At 45.5% G+C, this 16,631-nt stretch overlaps 1 protein-coding gene across 8 annotated transcripts in view; it reads left to right on the top strand.

Annotated features, from left to right (window-relative positions):
* TASOR2 (transcription activation suppressor family member 2) overlaps positions 1 to 16,631 on the top strand; it is a 63,620-nt gene that overhangs the window by 45,080 nt on the left and 1,909 nt on the right. For 7 of the 8 annotated variants that reach the window (XM_055431125.2, XM_088844006.1, XM_055431134.2 and 4 more), the window contains 8 exons: positions 972 to 1,214; positions 4,599 to 5,457; positions 7,070 to 7,499; positions 8,076 to 11,792; positions 14,021 to 14,146; positions 14,838 to 14,991; positions 15,812 to 15,917; positions 16,334 to 16,515. In XM_055431125.2, the coding sequence (XP_055287100.2) occupies positions 972 to 1,214; positions 4,599 to 5,457; positions 7,070 to 7,499; positions 8,076 to 11,792; positions 14,021 to 14,146; positions 14,838 to 14,991; positions 15,812 to 15,917; positions 16,334 to 16,515 (5,817 nt within the window). The remainder of the gene's footprint in view (positions 1 to 971; positions 1,215 to 4,598; positions 5,458 to 7,069; positions 7,500 to 8,075; positions 11,793 to 14,020; positions 14,147 to 14,837; positions 14,992 to 15,811; positions 15,918 to 16,333; positions 16,516 to 16,631) is intronic. The other variant, XM_088844008.1, reaches the window with a different exon arrangement.

Here is a 16,631-nt window from a genome sequence, read left to right on the forward strand (position 1 = left end):
TCCTTTAGGATGGACTGGTTGGATCTCCTTGCAGTCCAAGGGACTCTCAAGTCTTCTCCAACACCACAGTTCAAAAGCATCAATTCTTCGGCGCTCAGCTTTCTTTATAGTCCAACTCTCACATCCATACATGAATACTGGAAAAACCATAGTTTTTCTTCCAAGGAGCAAGCGTTTTTTAATTTCATGACTGCAGTCACCATCTGCAGTGATTTGGCAGCCCAAAAAAATAAAGTCTCTCAGTGTTTCCATTGTTTCCCCATTTATTTGCCATGAAGTGATGGGACTGGATGCCATGATCTTAGTTTTCTGAATGTTCAGTTTTAAGCCAACTTTTTCACTCTCCTCTTTGACTTTCATCAAGAGGCTCTTTAGTTTTTCTTCGCTTTCTGCCATAAGGGTAGTAGGTTGATAGGGAATTAAATCAGATGAGGATTTTGTTCAGTGTACCTTCCTCCATCTTCTCTTAAGAGGTGATTTTTCAGGCAGGCATTAAGGCTTTGGTATTAATACTTAGGTGTAGTGAAGAAGAACATGTAAGGTCTTTGTGAATCTGCAGTCTCATCTCTGCAGTGTGCTTACAGTTTCAACCACATCACTTCATGGGAGCTGCGTCGCTTTTGTGTAAATTGAATTATTTGTCCCATTCAACCTTACCTGTCACATCAGTCAGCAAAGATTATGGGATTTTTTTTTAATTGTTTTATTTTTATAAAGTTATTACTCTGATATTTTCTTCTAATCTGGATAGATAGACCAAACTTAACAAGTTCATATTTTTATACTTAAGTGAGAGCTTTTTAACTCTTGCTTTGTTTAAAAAAAATTGTTAATAAACTATCCCAAATTTTATATTTTATTCCCCATTACTAAAGTTATCCCCCACACAACAAAAGAAATCAAAGGAGAAAGCTATGCTGATCAATATGTGAGCCCCTACCCCTTAAAAAATGGTGTCTTTTCTGCATAAGGTGCTGAGGTGCTGACCGCACAGTTTGTACAGATAACCAAACTGGATAGGAAAGCCCAAGAAGCTCCTAGTTCTAAAGATGTTCCAGCGGCAACGAATGCTAAAAGGGCAAGGAGACGAGAGACCTCTCCAGACACACCAATTCCAACGGCTAAGCCACCCATGAAGAAATCGCCACAAAAACAGAGGGTAAATATAGTAAAAGGCAATCAGAATCCAAGACTCAGAAAACAGCCACAACCTGGTAAGAAACACACTTCCTATATATTTTAGCACCACAATACAGACTAATCAAGATTGCAAGATAGTATATTGACCAGTATGAGATCAGCTGAAGCCTGTCAGGTTCTTGCTGTCTTCTGTAGTTCAGACTCTGACAGGACGAGTAACTTGGTTTCTTATTGTGAATAAATTAGGAAAGTGTGAAGATTCATGCCTTTACTAAGTAAAACCTACTTTTCAGTTTGCAGAAAGCCTGAACAGGAACGGTTTACCAGAGTTAAAATATAAATGGTCTTTTTAGGTGACTAAATTCACAAGCAGGTAGCATATGGCAGTACTTTCCTGGACCATAATCAGTTATAAAAAGGAGAAGGTTATAAGTCTGCCCAGAGGGAACTGTAAAGAGGTGGTTCAGAGCAGTCAGGAATCCAGAATGCTGTATTTGGTCTTAAAAGGCATTAAGTTTATTTACTTCTGCATTTGTGGAAGAGGATAATGGAATCTCCTTATGTGAGCTTCTGTGTTCCACCTGCTGGAAGCTCCTCATCACTGGAAAGTTCTCAAGTCATCGTGGCCTTGGCTCTTCACCTCGCTCTACGCCGCTTTCATGCCCATGCTCTCTGAGTGCAGTGCAGCCCCCACCACTTGGCAAGACCTGCACCATTTACAGGGTCTTCAGTCTTGAGTCCTGTTGTGCTACGTGGTGCTGTGTCTTGTTTAGAAAAACCTTCATTTCCTCATACCTTTGTAATCCTATCCATTTTCTGTCTAATCTCATGATTCTGCTTTCTCTCTTATCTCTCTTTAGATTTTTAAAAAATCTTAGGTGGAATTCAGGGAAAGAAACTTTCGTTGATGTGATGGTATTACCAATGAGCTTGGTTTTTTCTTTCCTCTTTTTTTTCTCTCTTAGTTTTCAAGTGCAGCTCACTGCAGCAAAACCCATGCCCCCGACATTGGAGGCACGGAGTCTTAATTAACCACTGGACCTATAGGGAAGTCCCTTTCCTCAGTTTGTTTAAAGTTGTTTATGACTGAAGATGTTCTGAAATCTTATCACTGTACAGCCTATAGAGAGTCATACCAAATGCTGACTCTGCTTGTTGCCCCAGGCGGTCACAAGGTTCCCCAGGGCTCCACGTCTCTGCCCTGCCATTTCCCCATGCCGGGCTCCCACACTCTGCACCTGGGGTCACTGCTGTGCATTGCCTGTGCTCAGCTCAGTCACATGGAGGCATTTCCTGGGGCTCTGATCTGCACTCATCTCTCCTTTCAGTTCCTTTTGGGCTTTTGAGAACATTAAAGAATTGCATTCATACTCTTCCAGTCATCTAGTGTGTCTTGGTCCTGTCTTTCCAGTTAGTTTGTAGACAGGAGGATGAGCATAGACACATACATAATGCATTGTATTTTTAGCCATGTCATTAGAATTCCTTGTGCTGAACTGGCCTCTAGATACTTGCAGGCTAGTCCATTAGTGGGAGGAGGTATATGATGGCATTGTCAGAAAATGCAAAATTTTCACAATGTGCATTCAGGAAAAGGCTGATTTGCATTGCAAATGTCTATACACATTGTGCAGCCATATTCCAAGTTAAAATTGTAAGATTACCACCTTTTAAATAATGTCTTAGTTTTTCTCTTATGTCTTAATCTGCTTCATTTCTTTTACTTGAAATATTAGAGTTTAAGAAGGCTCAGTCATTTTGTTACTGAAATTAATGGTTTTCTGTCCTTTTTAAAGTTTTCAGTATAGTTTTTATTTATTGAAGTCTCTATTTTTATAATTTATTTGGCATCTTATCTATATTTATTAAAAGAGATAATCAGTATTTTATTTTTAATGAATTGAAAACCTCCAACAAATCAGTACTTAAGTGATTTACTTGAAATGCTGCTGCTAAGTCACTTCAGTCGTGTCCGACTGTGCAGTACCATAGATGGCAGCCCACCAGGCTCCCCCGTCCCTGGGATTCTCTAGGCAAGAACACTGGAGTGGGTTGCCATTTCCTTCTCCAGTGCATGAAAGGGAAAAGGAAAAGTGAAGTCGCTCAGTCATGTCCGACTCTTAGCGACCCCATGGACTGCAGTCTACCAGACTCCTCCATCCATGGGATTTTCCAGGCAAGAGTACTGGAGTGGGTCGCCAGTGCCTTCTCCATTACCTGAAATGATACATATTTATTAAAATGGACTCTTTCACTTGATTCTATCCAGAACGACACTTGGTGTAAGAGCCATGGTATTAAAGGGTAGAATGAACTGTCAGCAGACACATCGATCCTAAAATGGATTTCGTGTTTCCAGTACACCCAGGGGGTTCATGAGACAAGTCTCTGGGTCACTTTCTCCTACCTCACTCCCTTGGAGCTGTATATGTTAAATAAAAACTGGGCAGTGCTTGATTAATTCCACCCTCCTCACCATACACACACTCTCATCTTTCTGTTTGATGACCTCATAAGCTAGAGTTTCCTCTGTAAACGTATTGTCACTGGCCTTTGGAGACAGGTTGGTAATTCATGTCAGACCTGCTACTACTAATTATAAAGAGGGGCACAGTTGGCTTTTCTGTCTCCAGCCACCTGCTACAGGGACTCACTGCCTAGTACTGTTGTGAGCTTTGTCCTTCATGATAACCGCTTTTAAGAAGGCTGAGAAAGCAGGTAAACCACCTGAAGCGTGTGTTTTCTGACCAGAGGCACATGGGGAGATTTGACTACCTGCTGAAAGAATTATCAGTAGATGAAGAGATTTGCTTTTTCGCAGAGTATAGAGGAAATGTTTTCAATGTAAAAACTGAAGTTTTAAAACTTAAAGTTAATTGGCAATTCAAAATATTCTTAAAACAGTTCTCATGTTTTATTCTTATCATAACATTATAGTTAAACATCTGTATGGTTAAAATCATCTCTATTTTGAACTTAGGTGATAGTTGTAATAACTTGTGAAATGATTTCTAAGGAAGTACATTAACATTCTATAATATACACTTTAAACTTAGAAACTCTTATTAGATTCTCACTAGACTGTAAGCCCTCTGAAGGCAGAAGTCTTGTTTTCTTGTTTTTGGGGTTGTTTTTTTTGTCTTTGTATATTTCTCTAGCTGAGCAATATGCCTTGTGTGTAGATGAGTACATGCAGTTTCAAAGGGTGATTTCTTTTTAAATTAATATGCATACTCCTTAGGACTGGTTCCTCTGATAAACACATTATAAAGCCTCAGGGAACTGGAAAAGACCTTAGTCTGATAATAAAAACTTAATACACACTTTGCAACATGCCAAGAGGTTTTTCTTGAATACGTCCCCTTAACTGTTGACTTTCATTGAGCCATAGTAATACAACAAAGAATTAGTTTTATGGAAATCAAATGTTATATGTCTTTTTTTCTTTTACACTGAAGCCAAAGGAGAAACTGCTTTACAGCTTCAATCAGAAATTTCCAGTGGTCAAGATGTTATTAGCATAAATACAGCCCAACCAGAACATGTCACAGTGGCCCCAAAAGCCCTGACTGAAACCTCCATTGTTGGCTGTGACTCCCAGGCCCTTAACATGCTGGCCGACCTGGCTCTGAGTGCTGCTACCTCCAGCACGCCATCCCCTGACCCCAGAAACCTCCCCTGCTCTCTGGAGCCACCGCAAAACAGTGTTCCACTTTCTAAAGAACAGTCTTTGCATGGGACATCAGACCACGAATACCACAGGGGAGTTAAAAGTCAGAAAGGTGGGCCGTTACCCAAGCCCTCCTCTGACCAGAGTAATCCGTCGTCAGACCTCACAGTCAGCCCAGAGGAAGAGAGCATGGGTCCTGGCAGTTGGACCCCTGCATATGCCCAGCCAGCACTTCCCAAGGAGACTCATGAGAGTTCCGATGCAAGCCAGAGCTCTTGTGTGGCTGCGGAGCATTCCTACGCCCTGCTCCTCGCAGAACATTCAAAGAGGGGGAGCCCAGGCCTGGCCTTTGCCAAGAGCAGCACCAAAGGCTCTGACATGGGGACCCCTGTGGGGAAGGTGATACCCTTCCAGCGCCCGAAGATAACATCCCCACTACAGAAGCTCTCCATGGCCCTGGCCTTCAGGCACAGGGGCAGGCTGCTGCCCACTGGCCCGCAGGACTTCTGCTGCTCCTCGCACACAGTGTTCTGCTGTGACGGCTCCTTTAAGGTCACGTTCACATGCGAAGCAGATTACTCTTTCAGCTTAGACAGCAAGTACACCAACAACGCACTGGAGAAGACTGTGGTCAGAGCGCTGCATGGGTGAGTAGGGGCGACACTGGGTAGATACCTCGATGTAGGGAGAAGGGATGCTGTGTTCAGTCTGAGGAGGGAGAAGGAATGGTGTAAAATCCAGTAAATGGGGAGTAATACTGAGCAGTGGATCGTTGAGATGCTCCTTCATGAGTCTTTCTGGTCCTTGAATTGTAACATGTAAATAAGATCTTGGTGGAAAATAGTGAGGTAAAGGAATAATGCTTTGCAGACTGAATCCCAGAAGAAACATTTAAAGAATTACTTGGGGACTTCCCTGGTGGTCCATTAGCTGAGACGACGCCTTCCCCAAGCAGGATCAGCATTAGGTTCAATCCCTAGTCAGGGAGCTAGATCCCATGTGCTTCAACTAAGACCCAGTGCAGCCAAATAAGTAAATAAATAATTTAAAAAAACAAAACTTGTAGCTTGTCAAGTTGGTTACATTGCTGTGAGGGAGCACATTTACATGGGGTTTTTCCAGGAATCTTCCTTAGGGACCAAGGCAGAATAGCGGAGAGCTAAGAGCACTGGCTTTGGAGCATGGACCAGCCTCAGTGTGGAGTCAAGGCTCCCCCAGCTCTCAAAACAGCACTTGTGGCCCTTCCTGATACTCAACCTGGGAGCTCACTGAACTGTGGGTTCTGACTCTGTTTGGGGTAGGGCCTGAGAGTCTACATTTCTCACCAGTGTCCAGATGACATCTGGGAAGGGTGACAGTCTGGAGGCAATGTTTTTAACATGAGTTTAGTAATCGCCATGTGATGAGGGTTTGCACGGTGACAGGCTGGTAATGAACAGTGACTATCGCTGTTAGCAATGGGCATTGGCCTGTGACCTCAGCTCCTGGCAGGGGGACGATGCTTGTGCGAGGCCCTGAATTCCGTCGGACTCCTCTCCTCGCTCCAGGACCAGCTCACACCTAAGAGCCTGTACTTGCTCATGAGGGTCACTTCCTTCCCCTGAACCCTGCTTCACTGAAGCCCCGCTCTGTAACCCCTCTGACTCACTGCACTCGCTCTGCTGTTCTTTGGCCTGGCACATGGCCAGAAGTGTGTTCTGTCTCCCTTCTGGTTTCAGGAGAGTTTTCAAAGCTGGGATCTGAAAACTGCAGTTCCGCTGAACTGCCTGACTACTTTAATCTTCAGACTTTCCAACTGTTAGACATGTAGAATTAGAAAAGAAATGAGTTGGCCAGACTTTCCGGAAGCCAGGGGATGAGGATTTGGGAAGTCACTGAAGCCATTATTCACATAAGGTGTTTGTTTTGTCCCAGGAGAACTCACATTGAATCTGGGGAGAGCCCCAGGCTCAGAGCAGGAAGGCCTATGTTCTGATCATGGTTCTTCCACTCACAGGGTTTGTGTTTTGAAAGAAGTCACTTAAAACTCTTGATTTCCAGCTCCTTGCTCTGTCTCTGTAAAAAGAAGGGATGAGATGTAATTATTTGTTAAATCAGCTTCGTTTTTGTCTTATTTTTATTTCATGCTCATGTAATTTTTAAAAGAAAACTGAACATAAAAACTAAGGTTAATGATGAAGGCACTTCCTTTATGATATGATAGTCATCTAAGAGAGTCATCTTCAATGATTTTCATTTGTTCCTTCTTTAAACCCTCAGGCCCTGGAATACTGATTTACCGGATAATGTGGAAGAGGTGAAGCTTCTGCTGCATATGTGGGTGGCTCTGTTTTATAGCAGACAGAACAAAGTTGTGCGGTCATCCCGGAAAGTCGTAGAACACAGCAACCCAGCAAAATACGTGTCCATAAATAGCACACTAGAGTCATTTGAGTTCGGTGAAATCGAGGAGCCCTCCAGAGTAGAGAGGTACTCTGTAGACCCTCTGCTGGAGACCAGCGAGGCTCCCAGAGGCCATGCAGCTGAGGTGTCTTGCCCTGGCGCCGACCCCCTGCATCCTTTCACGAAGCCTCCTCCTGTGAGAGGCCTGGAGCTCTGGGTGCAGAATGAACAGAAAGAAATGTTTGCAACAGTGGGTCCCCAGGAAAGCCCAGAAAGCCAGAATTTCATCTGTCCTTACAATAATCAGGTCAGTAAAGCTGAATACTAAAAATGCTGAAATTACTTTTGAAGAAATTTTTTTGTACATAAAATCACTTTCAAAACAAGGCACTGATTTCTTTTTAGGAAAGTGGATTCTCTTACTGTGTAGAGGATTATAATGCCAGAAACTTAAGTTTTCAAACTCAATGTTGTCTGCTGTTGGAGCTTATCTACCATCCTGATTGAAGAAATGAAAATAGGAAAAAAATCATAAGGGTCAGATGATCAGCCAGCCATAATTATGTAGCTTTTTAGTAGTGTGATTTGGGGCCAATTACTTATTCTCTCTGAGCTGAATAATACTTATGTCTTACCTAGAATAGTGTTTATTGGAGCTCTTGTGTGTGTGTGTTTAAAAAAAAAAATCTGTCTCTCGGGTATATTTTAAGCCTATGTAAGAAGAGAGGGATTGGCTTGATCTCTGCCCTGTGAAGATTCAAAAGGACAGAGCTAGCTAAAATCATTCTTTGTTCTTCACATATGTAAATTCTTTTTTAAAAACTATGTATTTTAGACTCTTGGGTTTTTTTTTAATTTATTTCTTTTGCTTTAATCATTTCAGATAATTAGGGGGAGAGCTGAACAAGTGTCATCAGGTAAACTGGAGACTTCCGATCTTGTGCTTTCTAGCACTGGAAGCACTCAAGCTAACGGACCTTCTATTCCTGGTGAAGATGAAACCTTTGAGCCTCTTGATAACACACAAGTGACCTCTTATAATGATACTGCCCCACAGACCACATTTGCCAAGATCTACGATGAGATCAGCAGTCCATCAATTATTTGTCAGAAGTCTGTGTACAGCACCCTTGAGAGCAAAGTTGATGTTTTTCATGCACAAAGGGAAACAGAAGCAGATGCTCTGCAGGGCCTTATCCAGTGTAGCAGCCCCGTAAACAAAGAATGTCAGCGATTGTTGGAGGGGAAGGGTGATACGGGGTACGTGATGATTAATCTGGAACCAGTTACACTCACTTTGGAAAAAAGTGCCTACGTGCCAGTACAGACAGAAGCTGTCAACAGAACTGACAGGCCTACAGCCTTTAACATGGAGTTGACTAAACAGGTGTTACCTGCTGCAAGCCTTAGACATCCTGTGTCCACATTTGAAAAGTCAGAGATGCAGGGCCTTGGGGAAAACCCCTCGCTGGCAGTGTCAGGACGAAAGGGCACCCAGTACCTCCATGCCTCCTCCATGCGTAGAGAGACACTTGCTGAAGAAACATCTTCCTTACAGAAGGGACAGTCTATGGCAGGCTCACCTTCACCATCTGATAATCCCATGGTAACAGAAGCATTACCATTGGCTAAAAGTTCAAATTACTTGTTACCCAGAGAAGAAATGAAAATCTCTCAAGAATTCCTTCTCCCAACACAGAATCTCTTGAGCATCTCTTCGGAAGAAATAATAGAGCCATCCCAGGTTGAAGTAGTTCCATCGTCAGCCTCTGCCCCCTTGGGAAAAAAGGATTCCCTTAACCGCATCGCATCAATAAGGAATCCTCTGTGTGGCTCTTCAGAACTAAAGGACAAGAGTGGTCTGAACAGTGAAAATACTAGTTTTCAATTATTTAATTCTACACTTACCAAGGAAGCAGGCCTGTCTGTGAATAGAGAGGAGGTCAGCCTCAAGGTATCAGAGGGGGATTCTAACCTTGACCTCACTCTCACCCTATCACCACCCATGAGTCCTAGGGAAGAAGCACCCACTGGTGAAGTGGAACGACTGCAGGAGTCCCCGCTATCCTGCGTAGACCTTCAGGAGATAGCAGAGGAAATACTCGTGCCTGAAGAGGTTCCTTTCATAGAAAACAGAGACGTGAACTCTGCTGCTAACACGTCTGTGAAACCAGCAGAAAACAAAGAGGGAAAAGGTGATCATTTACAGACAGTGGCTTTCATACTTTCTAAAGAAACGTGTACCCTGGAGGTTGCGGAGGAAGTTCACCTTGCCTCTGACTTCCCGTTTGGTTCCTTGATTGAAGAAGTGTCACCAGCTTCCAGCCCTGACCCCCAGGCACCAATGGAAGCAGCACCACCAGCTCAGGCCACATCTCCACGTGGTCTGAAACACTGTGATGCGCTTGGTGAGAAGAGCACCAGGCTCTCCAAGGTCAAGCCAGGAGATTTGGCTTTAACAGAAAAGGAAAGTTCTCTTGTTGCTGCCACCCATCCAGTGGAACAGGATAACTCAGGTCAGGTACAGCAGATGCAGCTTTCTGCTGAAACACCTCTACAATTACAGAACCACACAGGAAGAAAAGGTAGATTCTTAATCCTTCCTGGTGACGTCACTCAGGAAACTGGCCCAAGTAAATGTGGGGAGGGCTTCTCTCTCTCAGGAAAGGGGCCAGACTGCAATGCCACAGTAACCCAGCCTGCCTGCACTGTCACGTACGGAGGTTCTCTAGAAAACCTGGTATCGTCAGGATACCCACTGCAGCCCATGGGTGTGGAGACCAGGAGCCCCCACCCACATCATCGTGTTCTGGAGACCAGTGAGCCTGTCAGTCCTGCAGAGATCCCTGAAAACAGGTCTTCTGCGGACATGTTGGTTTCTGCAGCCACCCCAGGTGCTGTGGTGACCAGCACTCAGAGCCTTCCTGAAGACCTTCTGAGCAGTGATGGGAAAACACACAAGTGCTGTTACATCTTGGTGAAGTCCTCACGCTCCGACCCGGTTGCTGGAGCTGAGAGTGTGCAGACCCCCCGGCACCCAGAGCTCCCCAGGCCTGCACTGCCCTCGGGCGGGGCCGCTGCAGCCCACAGCTCAGGCCCCAGCGACACAGGGACAGCGTTCCCGACACAGGAAGTCCCGGTTGTCAGGATGACCCATCTGCCCGACAGTGAGGATAGTGGAGCCGAGTTACAGGGAAGAGCCGTGGATCCGGGAGGTGCCAGCCCCCAGCTTCTCGCCACCTCTCCACAAGGCAGACAGGAGCCGTCGCCCTGTGCAGTATGGAATCTGCTCCGTGGCGGACTTCTCCCCACGTACCTGCAGGCTGATGCTCACCCAGGTACTGCAGCCCATGGTGAGAGTGCCGGTCCAGAGCCCTCTGCGTCCTTTGCTCCCCGATGTGGTGCATCTCCCGTTGGTGGGGTCTCTGAAGAGCAGCTGCAAGGTGGGAGTGCGGGCAAGGCAGGCAGAGGCATGAGTGTGGGCGTGCTCTCTGACATCTACTGTGAACCCCTTTCTGGAGACTCGGATCGGGACTCTCTGGGTGAGTATGGACACCTCAGATATGACACAGAAGAGTCCCGTGCCTCACAATATGGCCACACCGGGAAAAGAGAAGGTGCATCCAAAGACAGTTATGATTCTTTCCTGAGCCTCAACACCAGTGATCACGACAGGGGCTACGTGAGCCAGATTCCAGGGCTGGAGACCAGCATTCCTCCCAGAAGTTGGCTAGGTGGACTGAAGAAGGAAGCTACGTGTGTGCCCTGTTACGTCCAAATCCGAGATGTCTGCGGGGTCCCCAGGAGCTACGCCAACTTCACCGTGACCAGAGAGCTCAGAGACACCTCAAGAACCCTGCATGGCTTGAGGCAGCGCCCCAGTGGCATGGCCCCGTGCGGCTTGTTTAGCTCCTGGGCAGACACCTGGCAGGGAACAGACGACCTCACCCAGAACACCTTAGACTTGGAGCACCTGCGTTTTGCACACAAACTGAAACAAATTATGAAGATGGGAGCCACTCGGCATTCTGCCCGTTTGCCCAGCACCTTTCCAAAGGAGCCCCCACCCCAGGTCACCACCGGGGCTTTCCCGGGGACCCCAATGCCCACATGCCCGGGACTGCCTCCTGCCTCCCGAAGCAGGAGTCCTCTTGTGGTGACGGTCGTGCACCAGATGCCCAACCATGTGGACCGCTCCTCCTCCTGGAAGAGGTGTGGCCACGGTAGAAATCACCTCACAAACTCAGACCAGAATCAGACTGCCTCCTTCCACCTCCACAAGCTGAAATACAACAGTACGTTGAAAGACTCGCGCAACGACATCGCTGTCATTCTCAGCGAGTATGCCGAGTTCAACAAGGTGATGCTGAGCAGCCACCAGGTGGTCCAGGACACAGAGCCGCCTGTGGCTTTGGGAGCGGCCATGCCCCACGAGCTGTGTGTCTGCGGCCCACAGCCCACCTCCTACGAGGACCTGGTGGCTGACCTGTGCTCCAGCCTGCGCGTCAAGCTGGAGCGAGTGGTGAGGGAGGCGTGTTCCAGCACCTTCCTCTTCCACCTTGTGGAGACAGAAGACAAGTCCTTCTTTGTAAGAACAAAGGTAAGGTGCCAGATTTTTCCTACAGTTTTTAAATTATTTTGATTGCGGGTCCAAGTTTTGGTTTTTTTAAATAATACAGCATTCTCAGCTTCAGAAAGAAGCCACGATGTGGTGTTAATACCTTCTCAGCTCGGTCTTTCCCTGTCCCCAAGGCCACCACAGAGCAGGGCAAGGTCCTATGTGCCTGCCTCCAGGATGTCCTCCCCGTGTCACCCTGGTCACTGAGCACCTCTGGGCCTGAGGAGGCTTCCCAAAGGGTAGAGAGGGCCTCCCAGAGCACAGTGGTCACCATCGGGTCAAAGGATCACAGAGCAGCACTGAGACGACCACCCTAGACCCCTGGAAGGCGCTGAAAAGTGCTTCTGAAAGAGCAGCCGTGCTGTACAGAGCGTCTCTGTAGTGCCACCGCCCGGAGGGTGGCTAAGTGAGGAAGAGCAGCCTCAGGAAGCTCCCCAAGTGGCTGAGCCAGAGACGGTTCCCTGGGAGATGCTGATGGCTCCAATTTTCTAACATTTACATATGACTTCTAAGTATTTTTTCCAAATTTGTGAAATCTGATCTGTTTAACTGATATTTTTCCCAACCAAGGCTCCTTTTGCTGTCCATGGTTTTTCACAGATGGCTGCCAGATGTGGTCTCCTCCACCCTCATCATTGCTCCCATTTCCAGGCCATTTTGGGAAGCAGTTTTGTTGAAAAAATACAGCAAGAAATGGCCTTCAGTCTGTTTTGGAAGGTGCTTCGCCTCCAAAAGTAATCTGGAAATAATTTTTTCTAACCCTGAATTAGAGTTGATTTTCTTTGGCTGAGTGCATAGCCGTACTTTGACATGTGCTGACATGAGTCGGGGCCAAGTCCCTGTCTGCCACAGTGAGCAAGAACACTTGCTTTCTTCTTGCTTCCCTCTCAAAAGCAGCATTGCAAGATCTTGGTTCTTATGTCCTCAGCAGAGCACAAGTGGTGCTGGTTTCCATACGGGAGCAACCGGAAGGATGTTAGTTTATTTGTAGCAGGAGTACTTCTAGATAACACACTTGTTTCAACAATGACTGTATTGTTTCACGGTAATGTTTTGTCACATGACCACTATTTACAACAGAAAGTAACAAATTGTGTTATTCAAGTGAGCAAGTGGAAATACGTTAGAGAATAAAGTGTAATCAGGAGCAGTGTTTGTAGCTCAGAAAACTCTCCTGGAAAATTCGTCTGTCCCAGAGCGTTGATGGGGTGTCAGGCCCTGTTTAGATGCACAATATTAGATACTTAGATATTTTAGTGAGCTCTTTATTAAAGGAAATTTCATCTGTAGGAGTATTTTTGAAAATACATCGCCATACTAATTTTCATTTTACTTTTAGATTTTTATTGGTGTATAGTTGATTTACCTGGAGGGAGAGCATGGCAACCCACTCCAGTTATCCTTGCCTGGAGAATCCCATGAACAGAGGAGCCTGGTGGGCTACAGTCCATCGGGTCGCAAAGAGTCGGACACAACTGAGTGACTTAGCACATGGCTGATTTACAGTGTTGTATTAGCATCACCATACATTTTGAATGAAGAATTCAGTCAAAATTCAGGTTGACTTGAGATCCAAGGGAGACTGACCAAAGTAACACCTTATTTTTATAAAAGAAATAACAAATGATGGACAGCGTTACTGGCAACCCTCCAGCATCCTCCAGACAGAAACAGCATCAAAATCAGAGGACAAGGTTGAGGCAATTCTTTAACTACACGAGCTTATCCTCCCAACAAAGGTTACTGCAGAGCCATTCTGTGGGATACAGCCGTGCCCCTCACCCCCAGTAACCAGGCCCAGTGTAACCCCAGCACCTGCCACACCCCAGAGCCTACACCGTCCAAGTGTCTGCCAGCTTCTCCATCATCCGCCCTCGCTAGCAATACTCAGGGCGGTGCACAAGCATCAGGGCTAGTCAAAGTCCTGGAAAAACTGACTGAGGCGGCAGTTTTAAAGTAAATATCTTCATCCCCGGGGTGACTCCCTTCAGAGGGAGTATGTATGTTTGCTGTTTCCAATTAATCAGCCTTTGATCTGCACATAAAAAATTATAAAGTGCTCATCTAGTAGTAAAGAGAAACTGCCGTTTATGTGCCTTATTAGGACATAATTTAGTAAATAAGTTGTGCTTTCTTATATATCTTGTCAGCAGTTTTATAACAGTTCTGTGCAAGTATCCTTTCTTAAATAATAGCTATAAATCTTTCAGAATATCCTGAGGAAAGGAGGCCACACAGAAATTGAACCACAGCATTTCTGTCAAGTATTTCACAGAGAGAAAGGTGCCCTCTTAGTCATCATCAGAAATGAAGATATAGCATCCCACCTACATCAGGTAGGTTTGGAGATCACCCTCTTACAGAAAAACGTATTCCAAGCATTTTTTATGTTGTTCTGAAATTAGCCTCATCACTGCCTTTTTATCTAGGGCAGAGGTTAAAACTTGATACCATTGAATCCAAGTGGGAAGATAATGGGTTTGAGATACCGTGCTGCTGATACTAATGTTGTCATTTACCAAGGTATTGATCTGCAAATTATGTCTGCGAGTTAAGAATATCCTCAGTAACTAAGGGAGAACGTCAATGAAAAGACCAATTTCCCACCTGAAATATAAATCTGTACCTCTGGATATCTAACAGAAACAAGTCTTGCTTTAAAAGGACTTGTGAAATTTTAACTTTGTTACCATGGTTACCTATGCCAGGTTACCATGGTTAACTGTGCCAGGTCAAGCCCCTTTTGGGGACAAGTACAGTCCTACATCAGGACGCAGTAACTGAACTCACAGCAGACTGCACTGAGCTGGAGACGGTGGTGAGTCTGTCACCTGATACATGTCCCAAACCTCAGGTGTCCCAAACTCCATCCCCCACCTCTGGAGTTGAGACCACTGTGTAATTAACGGGTCAGTTGTCAGGGTTAAAGGTATTTCCAGCTGTTCTTGAGTCCAGAACACCCTTGGGTAAAAGTGACAGAAGTGACCCCATGAGCCTGTCTTCACTGGGAACCTTCTTATGTTACAGATCCCTTCTCTGCTGAAGCTGAAGCACTTTCCCAGGGTCGTCTTTGCCGGAGTCGACAGCCCTGAAGACGTCCTCAATGATACCTACCAAGAGCTTTTTCGGACGGGAGGCTTTGTGGTATCAGATGACAAACTACTAGAGACTTTAACATTAGGTTGGGCTCTTATTTTCCTTTCTTATATAGTCAAAGCAGTTTCTCCTTGCCCAGTGACCCAAATATTTCATCAAATAGAAATTATCAACTTAGAATAACATCAGTCATCATATACTGAGGGCTTAATTTCTGCCATATGCTGTGCTAAGCACTGTGCTCTTAACGTCTTTTGCATTAACCAGTTACCTCCCCCACCAGACCGCTCAGTAATGCAGCTAAACTACTAATGCGTATGTTATATTCAATTTCTCCCTTTGGCAAATCGTCAGCTACATATTTGTTTAGAATCAGCCCTCTTTCCTCCATTTCTGTTGCCATCAACGCTCCCATCAATACCAGAGAAATCTAAAAACCGCTACTCAGTCTGCTTAGTTACCTGCCTTAACACTCGTATCTGCTTTCTCTCGGAGCAGTGACTGACACAGAAGGATGTGTCAGGGCAGCACTTTATATACAGTCGAAGTCTCTCTTGCTCTGATGGCACATGAGAACTAAATACGGATACCACTTCTGCACTGAACCTTAACTTAGATCATGAATGTTGCAAATATTTATAGATTCTGTGGTAAGAAGCCTGCTGCAGCAGGACCCACTTCTCCATGTCCATGGTCTATATGACTGCAGCGCTTCCTCTACTCACTCCTCCCCTGCGGGAGCATGAGTAGGCAGGGCTGGGCTGAGAAGTCTGCCCCACGAAAGAGGGGGCAGTGATGGTGAACATACAAGCACGGGGCCTTATTTCTCACAGGTAATCACTGGGCTTTGACGAGCCAGCAATCCTAAAATACATCTTCTCTTGTTAAACTTGTTCTATCTCTAGTTCAACTGAAGGAAATTGTCAAAATCCTAGAGAAACTAAATGGAAATGGAAGATGGAAGTGGTTGCTTCACTACAGGGAAAATAAAAAGCTAAAGGAAGATATGAGGTAAGATCTTCATTAAAGGTGAGGCCTGGGGGCGCATAGGGAACCCCCCAAGTTCACCTGGAAGTGCTCCCTGAGCTCTAGACCAGCATAAGTCAAGTGCTGCCACAAGGTCACGGACTTGCATAAGACCTTGAGGGGACAATGGCTGAGGACGGAGGTTGGGGAAAGGTGTCTACTTAGGAGAGGAACCGCCAGGGATGGGCAGAGCCCTCACAGGGCTTCATTACCAGAGCACTTCAGAGGGGAGGTGAAGAAGGTTCAAGATCAAGAGTAAGTGGAGACCAGATGAAAGGGGCTCAGTATGACTGACTATAGTGAAGACAAAAAGTCTAGGAATAAAACTGAAAATTAAGATACAGGAAAATAAAACCTTTCCTAAACTTAGACTAATCTAAATTTAACATTGTATTTTTCAGAGTGGATTCAATTGCACATAAAAAGAACTTAATACTGAAATCATATCAGAGTGCAAACATCATTGAGCTGCTTCACTATCACCAGTGTGACTCTCGACCATCAAGCAAAGCTGAGCATCTGAAATGTCTGGTGAACCTGCAGGTTCAGCACATCCACACCAGGTTTGCCGTCTTCCTGACAGGTAATTCACAGCCATAGTGCTACCTGATTGTCGTCAGCCAGGAAATGGCCTTCCAGGGGAATCACTGGCAGCCTGAACACACACGGCTGGGGCGAGTAGAGCAGATTTTGTTTCCT

Source organism: Moschus berezovskii, chromosome 15 (assembly GCF_049115385.1).
Source record: "Moschus berezovskii isolate FMDL1 chromosome 15, NW_MosBer_1.0, whole genome shotgun sequence".
NCBI lineage: Eukaryota > Metazoa > Chordata > Mammalia > Artiodactyla > Moschidae > Moschus > Moschus berezovskii.